This window comes from Arachis ipaensis, chromosome B08 (assembly GCF_000816755.2).
Source record: "Arachis ipaensis cultivar K30076 chromosome B08, Araip1.1, whole genome shotgun sequence".
In the NCBI taxonomy this organism is placed as follows: Eukaryota; Viridiplantae; Streptophyta; class Magnoliopsida; order Fabales; family Fabaceae; genus Arachis; species Arachis ipaensis.
In genome coordinates, this window is record NC_029792.2 from 2110035 (window position 1) to 2118666 (window position 8632).

At 35.5% G+C, this 8632-nt stretch overlaps 2 protein-coding genes across 2 annotated transcripts in view; one reads left to right on the top strand and one right to left on the bottom strand.

The window, feature by feature from the left end:
- Window positions 1-1164, top strand: part of LOC107610267 (DNA damage-repair/toleration protein DRT100) — a gene marked incomplete in the record, with an annotated part of 1575 nt that extends 411 nt beyond the window's left edge. The window contains 1 exon segment of the mRNA XM_021108561.1: window positions 1-1164. Within this exon segment, the coding sequence (XP_020964220.1) occupies window positions 1-919 (919 nt within the window).
- On the bottom strand, window positions 2682-6820 carry LOC107614206. Its single transcript, XM_016316435.2, has 12 exons — window positions 6031-6820; window positions 5670-5872; window positions 5403-5600; window positions 5238-5309; window positions 5019-5114; window positions 4844-4923; window positions 4690-4768; window positions 4393-4603; window positions 4100-4296; window positions 3889-3997; window positions 3684-3773; window positions 2682-3566 (listed from the first exon to the last, which is right to left on the bottom strand). Exons 1-12 carry the CDS (start codon window positions 6524-6526, stop codon window positions 2869-2871), a joined length of 2529 nt encoding a protein of 842 aa, XP_016171921.1. The 5' UTR covers window positions 6527-6820; the 3' UTR covers window positions 2682-2868.

The following is an 8632-nucleotide window of genomic DNA, read 5'->3' on the forward strand; positions in this document are numbered from 1 at the left end:
CAGCTGCGACCAGGAGACCCGCCGCGTCGCCGACATCAACCTCCGCGGCGAGTCGGAGGAGCCGATATTCGAGAGAGCACACCGAACTGGCTACATGACCGGATACATCTCTCCGAAGATCTGCAAGCTCAAGCGTCTCTCCAGCATCACCATCGCCGACTGGAAGGGAATCTCCGGCGAGATTCCTCGCTGCATCACCTCTTTACCGTTCCTCCGCATCGTCGACCTAATCGGAAACCAAATCTCCGGCACAATCCCCTCCGACATTGGCAGACTCCACCGCCTCACCGTCCTCAACGTCGCCGACAACGCAATCTCCGGCTGGATCCCTCCGTCGCTAACGAACGTCACAAGCCTCATGCATCTCGACCTCCGTAACAACAAGATCTCCGGGCCTATCCCACGGGCCTTCGGAAACCTTCAAATGCTTAGCCGGGCCTTACTAAGTGGAAACCAGATCAGCGGGCCCATTCCTGAATCACTCACTCGAATTTACCGCTTAGCGGATCTAGATCTATCACGAAACCTAATTTCCGGGCCCATACCCTCATCGCTGGGTAAAATGGCGGTTCTCTCCACATTAAACTTGGATATGAACAGGCTTTCGGGGGCCATACCCGTGAGCCTGTTTAGTTCTGGAATAAGTGACTTAAACATAAGTCGTAACAGCTTAGATGGTAAAATCCCAGACGCCTTCGGTGTTAGGTCTTACTTCACCGTTCTTGATTTGTCTTACAATAAGCTTAGTGGGCCCATTCCGAAATCCATAACTTCAGCTTCCTATGTGGGCCACTTGGATTTAAGTCACAACCATCTCTGCGGCCCAATTCCGACGGGCTCACCGTTCGATCACCTCGAAGCGTCGTCGTTTGTGTTCAACGATTGCCTCTGCGGAAAGCCCCTCAACAAGCCTTGTTAATGTTAATGTTAATGTTAATGTTGTGTTGTAACTTGTATTATTAGCTCTACCATATAATTAAATTAAAACAACTCTCACCCTCTCATAAAAGGTACTGTAATATTTTAATTAATGATGGTTGCTTTTGTAATTTTGTAATAGGAATTTAAGAAGACATTACATGTGTTTATTATTAGTTATTAATTGTGTACGCTGAATAAAGTACTAAGCTTAATTGGATATGACCCATGCACGTTGGTTCTTTATTTTTGCATGAATGTGAATGCAGACCAAAACGAATTTAAGCTTTGAAAGTGATGATTACCTGAATAAAATGTGGTTCCAAAGTTGCAAGTCACTTTCTCCTTTGCCTTTTATTGTGCATTTATCGTTTTCTACTTTTTAGAGGACCATCTTGGTGTACGATCTTAATGCATTATGTGTTAATGACTTTTGCATACTCACCATAACTGGCTATTTGAGGTCGTACCTTGATGTGTGAAAGAAAATGGATATTTTTTGTTCCTAGCTACCTTACTCCTATCTCGGAATCAAATCATACGTTGCTTTCAGTTTCATCACTTACTTTGTTTTTTGTTCTTCTATTTTTTATTGCAGGGGTTAAAGTTACAATTAACATTAAAATTGAAGCTGAGACTTGGCGAGATTGTTTTCTTCGGATTCTTTCAATTTTTTTTCAATTATATTTTAGATGTAATTTTTTATTATATACTCTTTAGATAGAATCAAGAAAAAATATATGAAAAAGATCAAATATTAAATAGTAAAAAGTTATACATAACAAAATAATTGAGTCAAAAAGAATTTAATTAAGAGGAATGCTAGGGGCCAGTAATTTTAGTGTTTTGTAACCATCAATTGGCCATCAATAGTATTTTTATTGGTGTGAGATTACATTTAATGGTGGAAGATCATCCACTTTTGTTTTGATGGTTAAGTGCTGGCAAAAAAACACAAAAGTTGCTGTCCTTAGACTTTTCCTTTAATTAATATGTGTCTATGATAAGATTATTATTATTAGTGAAAAGTTTTAAATTTTTTTAAAATAAATACAAAATAAATGTATTAAAAATTTAAATTTTTTATATTTTTAATATTTTTTTTTCAATTTATAATATTAACCCACATTCTTAAAATACAAGATAAATAAACCTTTTTAAAAATTTAAATAATCTGAAAAACTTTCTAGGACGATAATAAATATCTGAGATATTAGAAAAAGTAAACAAATGAGTGGATAAGAGCAATGGGATGATAGACAACACACGTGGGTGAGAGAATCACCAAAAAAACATAGTTGATGATGCATTAAAGGTCATCAATTTGTAACGTTTGTCTGAAATGAAATGAAACATGTGTTGTTAATTAATTCTCAGTGGCTAATGTTTCATTCTTTTTCCACTTGCTTGTGACATGGACCAAACCAAAGTGCCAAATATGATTTGGTTAATCACTCTCATCACTACTTCAAATTAATTCCATTTTCACATGTACTCATCCAATTCATGCTCTTTCTTCATAGCTATAACAGGAATTGAGTGACATATTTGTTGGCGGTGCCTACATGTGATGAATGCATGCAGTTATGTTTAAGCTAAATCACTTTTTGCTTTTCATTTTTTCATGTCATTATTATTATACATTAATCCATGGATGATAGACCACAGATAAAGGTGAACCAAAGGGGTGGTAGATAAGCCAATATGGGCTACCATGAAATGATTGATGTAGATTCATTGTGTAACAAAGTTGCAATGATTAATGATTCAATCATCAAAGTATATTCAATTATTTTCTCTACCTATGTCAGGAATTCATGTGTTACTAACTGCAGCAGATCAGATACATACTATTCACAGATTCACTCTGCATTTATTAGCTCTTCAATTGAAGACAAAGCACCAACTATTATTTTGTTTGATACTTGAACAAAGTTACACCCTTTTATTTCACTCTTGAATGTTGAAATAAACAGTATAATGCTCATCTCTGAAGGCCAATAATGGCTCCAGTAGAAAATTCCTATTTGCTCCCTTAGCCACAAAGCTTATAGGATCATATTTTCTGAGTCCTCTTCTAGCAATAAAGCTTGCATCTTTGTTGAAACTAGAAGCATCAGCATCAGAATTAGACTTGCATCTTATTTTTACTTCTTTACCAGAACTCATGCCACTATGCACAAAGCACCCTTTATGGCTTTTGGATTCTAAGGATATGCTTTCATTTCTTCCATCCAATCCTGATACCAGAACAAAAACAGAACCTACTTGTGTTCCAGGAAGATCAAACGGTTCTAACATCACTGATTTGCCAATAAAATCTCTCAGTGTAGTTGAAATCCTTGAGGAATGTTTTGCTTGGATATTAATGATTCTAAAGGTTGCATGAAGAGCCAAACTAGTCCCAGGCTTTGGTGATTTTTTCATTGTCAGTGAATTTTTTAAACTTGTTAAGATAAAAGATGATCCTGAAAAGTGTTGGTAGAATGAAAATAACTGAGTATTGTAAATGGCTGGAATTGGAGTAATCCAATCTGTAATAGAAGCATTGGAAGCAGTTTTAATGTCCCAATCAGCAGTGCTATGTCCAGCAAGAAGGTAGGGACCATAGAGAATTGCTCTAATGGAGGCATATTCAGGCCTGTCATCTGAATTTAATTCAATACAATACACAAGGTATCACCATCAGTAACATTCACACTGTGACATAAGAATAATTTGATAAATTTTAGAGATGGAAACGAATAATAACTTTGTGAAGGTACCTTTGATGGCCTCTGTTCTTAGGGGAATGGGAAATTGAAGGGTCAACTTGTCACTACCACTCCATTTCCGCGTGATTGACACAAAGTTTCCTGCACAATCGGTTACAGGCAGTGCATTAAAATTAAATTTTATTGTTATTTGTTATATATTTATTCATTTTTTTTACTATGCATAAGACATAAGCACAAGGTAGATTATCCACACCTGGAGAAGGCAAAGGTAAAGTATCAGAATTTAATGTGAGTTTAGCACCATGGATATGTGTCCAAGTTGGTAACCGAAGGTTAAGAGTAGATGAAGTACTACTAGTTTTCTGCAACATAGGCATTAGAAGAAGAATAATGAAATAAGAAGAGAAATTTGGAGAATCTTAATGGCTTGATTGTATGTATCTGCAGCATAAAAATAAGACAACCTTAGTAGGAGAAAAAGTGAGTGAGATTCTGAGAAAAGAATCCATTGAAGATGGAGGAACAACTGTCTGGTTAAGCATGATTTGAGCAGATTTCCAGTTTAATGAGCTTGATATGTATTGAATGATGTAGAGACTAGGATTTTTCCCTTCCTCTTCAAAGTAGATGGAATCTCCAAGCTTTGAGAATGATTCAATTCCTATTGAAACATGACATAGCCTAGTTTGTTATACTCAACTATTTGTAAGATATGATAGAACAAACAAAGCATGTATATATGTATATATGCGCGCACCGGTTCCATAGCAGCACCAGAAAGAGTTAAACTGAGTTCCCCAACCGAATTTTGATATAGCCTTGGAGGCCCCAGGACCTTGTGGAAGATAGTATAACATAACTCCAGGTTCTGTTCCTCTTTGAATGCTTAATACTCCATTTGTCAATGCACGTTCATAATAATCAGCATATGATATCTCCTTAGTCCATCTAAACAGGTTGCGCGAAACCTGACATTCACCAACATTACTAATATCAAGTGTTACATTTTGAGGTTCACATTTTCAAGAAACTGATGCATGATTGAATAGTGTACCTTCAACATGTTATAAGTTGTGCATGATTCTTCATTGTTTGTTTCTTTTAGGGTCTCTATCATTCTATTTGGATCAGACCTATGCAGAAAAAGTATCAAAGTAGAAACAAAAAACTTTGTAGCATATATGGAGTTATTTTGAAAGCAATGATACCATAACTCATTCACTGATGTTCCTCCAGTTGCATAGCTGTGTGAAGAGTTAACAATATCCATAAAGAATGTTCCAATTTCCTAACACCAAATAAAACACAAATATATAAATATCAAGCCTTTGGAATTTAAATCAACAATGTAATGAACATACAGACAGACAGAAAGCAATTCACCTTATAAAGCGGATCACCGGTGACTTCATATCGCATTTGAGATCCAACAACAACTGGGATATGTGTATTAGCATGAAATTGAGCTATATCATTAGCCTACATATATGAAAAAACATAATTCTAGAACCATTAGTCCCTTAAATATCTAGTATTGTTGATAATTGGTTCATACTTCATATAATATAGTAAAAGAATCAATTTAACATTTTAACCCCTTACCTTTACAGCAAGCAACCCCAAAAAGCATGGCTTGTCAAAAAGATGAGCAAGTAATAGATGCTTTGGATCTCCCTGCATACATTGAAGTATTCACAATTCTAAGTATATACACCATTACTAACAGATTGTTAAAGAAAGCAGATTGAGTATTAATTTAAGCTATACTGTGATGGAATATAGTCTGTAAAGGACATCATTCATTCCTCCAGTTTCCTCATTCAGGGTTTGATAATGCCAATCTATGCTGTACTTTCTTATCACATTCCTCACTCTCTTGTAAAAATAATCAACCATCCATGTCACCATTTTCAGAGCTTGAGGGTTCTCAGCTATGGAATGTTGATCCAAAAGGCCAGCCATGATCTGCATAAGTTATTACTCCAATTTTCATCATGTCAAAGTCACACATGGTTGTTGTAGTAGTTATAGTACCTTGTGAATGGTATAATAGGGAGCCCAAACATATTGAATTGCTTCAAAACGATCAAAGAACTCAGATGGAAATGCAGAAAGGTATCCTGTCCCAATCTTCTGCTGACAGATAGAGAGATTTGCAACAAGTGCTGACATTTTCTTCTTCAATTCTTCATTGTGTGTGCTAGCCCACATTAGAGCTGATGCACTCAAATAATGCCCTGAACAAAAATGCTTCCACACACCATCAATTAAATGAAATGAAATACTTGTACACAAAAAATCACCCACCAAATCAGTAACCCGCATCCACAAATACACGGTGGCTGATTTTGGTGTTCACGTAGCATTTTTGTTGTTCGAAATAGGAAAGACTAACCAACAAAATGACCCCGGACTTCTATGGTTGGATCTTCCCAGCCTCCATATGGTGTTCCAGGAGTAGGGAGACCACAAGTCTTCCTGAAGCTCCAAATCAACCTGTCAACATCCAACATTAACAGATACTTCAAGTTTGTGTTCTGTGCTTGACCATGGATTGAACCTCCATGCAACCTCACATCATGCAACGAAACTTCTTTCAGTAAACCCTCTGGTTCCTTCTTCATCTTCATTCTCCCATACAGCATTGTCCAATCATCATCTTGCCCTTCTTCTTCTTCTTCTTGTTCCTCATTCAAGGACATGTTCCTTATTGGAGTCAAATGATAGCGCGAATGTGACATTACCTCTTGTTTCCGTGTTTGGTTTTTAGATGTTAACAAATGGTAACGAAATGTGTGTGATTGTGTAGGCTGGTTTGTGCACTCTTTACCCTCACCATCACCACAACCCAACACCAAAACCATGCTAACTAACACTAACACAAAACCCATCTTCCTCCTCAATAATTCAACTAAACAATTTTAAGCTCCCCAAAACCATTATCATGCATGAGTTGAAGTTCAACTAGTAGAAAAACAGAGAAAAAAAAATGTTGCTTTTGGTTTTCCCAAGTGAAACTAGAGAGAAATAAGAGCAGAGAGTACAGAGCTTAAGAGAGACATGTGAGTGGCTATGTACTACTGATATATACAGTTAAAAAAAATTGTAGCTTTGAGTTTGCAGCCATTGGAAGTAGTCACATTTAAAAACTAAACAACCAACATAGAAAGTCTTTCTAAATTCTAAGTCTAAAAGCTTAAAAAGCAAGGTTACAGTTTGGGATATATATGTAATTGCCAGAGCTGGTTGGGTAAAAAAAAAGGACCTTAAATTAAAGTGTGAATATTTCTTACTCAAGTGCAAGTGTGCAACTTACAGCAGCATGCGGAAGAATCTTGGGAAAAAGCCAACGAGGAATGTTAGGGCCAGTAATTTTGGTGTTTTATAATTATCAATTGGTCATCAATAGTGTTTTTAATGGTGTGAGATTACATCTAATAGTAGGAAATTACTCACTTTTGTTTTAATGGTTAAGTGCTGGCCAGAAAATACAAAAGTTGTTGTCCCCTAGACTTTTCTAAAGCGAATAACAACAGCTTGCTTACACCACCCGAAAGAAGACATAAGAAATCAATTTAATAAAACACTCAAAAAAGTCAACACTTGTTGTTTTTTTTGTTTTTTGGAAAGATAAATGTATTATAGTATAGAGTTGAGAGAGGACATGGAGGATGTATATGGTGTTTTGAGAAGGTGATGATGGCATTGGCATGCATGTGAGTGAGTAGATGCTAGGAATCTGCTTTAGAAAGCTATGTTTGGATTGAAGCATCATCTAAAACTAAATTGGTTAGTGTTTATTATTAGTTATGCTGAATGAGAAAGCATATGTTGTTTCTTGCTTGTTGTAGCTATCCGTGTTTCGATGGATACCCTTGCTTGTCTTGTTTCTACAGATTCGGAGAGTTATAGGAATTAGGATAAAGTGCAAAATGGTTGCCTCACAAGGTAAGTTCTTTTTGTCCGGGGAAGCTTTCGATTTCATGATCATAGAGTAGATTATAAGGGAAAAAAAATACTACCCCAACTCATATCCTGTCATTCATGTAATGTTTATATATGTAAGCTTTAGTGTTTGTATGTAATTATATATGTAAGCTTTAGTGTTTGTATGTAAATATTCAATGTAGATGTTTATGTTATAACTACGTTGGAAGGTCAAAGCTCCACATGTGATGTTACTTGTTAGTCTAGATTCCTATAATACCCCCAAGATCAAGTATATAAATTATTTGTTATTTATAAAAAGATATATATTTTATTATTTTTATCATATTTTTTCTTTTGTCAAAGATTTTTATCTGTTTAGTCTTTTAGCGGTAATTTATTTTAGTTTTGGAGGATGGATTTGGATCCTCTCTAAAGTGAAATTCAAAATTTAGAGGATCCAAATCCTTCGAAGATATATCCATCGCAGGTCTTAGCTTCGTTTAAGAGTTTATTATTAGCCGCCAATGAGTAATAGCTCAAATGACATAGACTCCACATATTCAATTAAGAGGTTGCGGATTCAAGTCTCCTATCTTTCCAAATTTTTAAAGCCAATGAGTAATAGCTCAAATGACATAGTCTCCTCATACTCAATTAAGAGGTTACGGGTTCGAGTCTCATATCTTTGGTAAAAAAAAATGGAGTTTATTATTAGCCAAAATTGGTATAATTTAACTGGTCTCTAAACCATTTTGTCTCTAAGAGCTTCCAAACACATGGCCCAAGTCCCAAAGCCCATAGAACATAGGAGACAGAAATGAAGATGGATCATGGCCCAAACTAAGATTTCTTTTTGCGTAAATCCAAATTTATAAGCCCAATAAGAGATCACTGATATAGTTTACGGTCTTTCCGGCATGTAGCTAATAGATTATCGTGAATTAAAAAATATTACATACGTATTAAAAATTACTCATCAAATTAGTTATTATTTATTTATATATAAATATATATTAATTAATTTATTTTAATATATATTTTATACAAATAATTAAGTTTTATTTTGG

Bases quoted from the DNA above. Each gene is read 5' to 3' on its own strand.
- LOC107614206 (XM_016316435.2), bottom strand. From the start codon at position 6,526: ATGGGTTTTGTGTTAGTGTTAGTTAGCATGGTTTTGGTGTTGGGTTGT. The intron at 5,310-5,402 runs GTATAGCTTAAA...CAATGTATGCAG, and splicing joins ACAGACTATATTCCATCACA to GGAGATCCAAAGCATCTATT. The intron at 3,998-4,099 runs GTTGTCTTATTT...CCTATGTTGCAG, and splicing joins TCACTTTTTCTCCTACTAAG to AAAACTAGTAGTACTTCATC.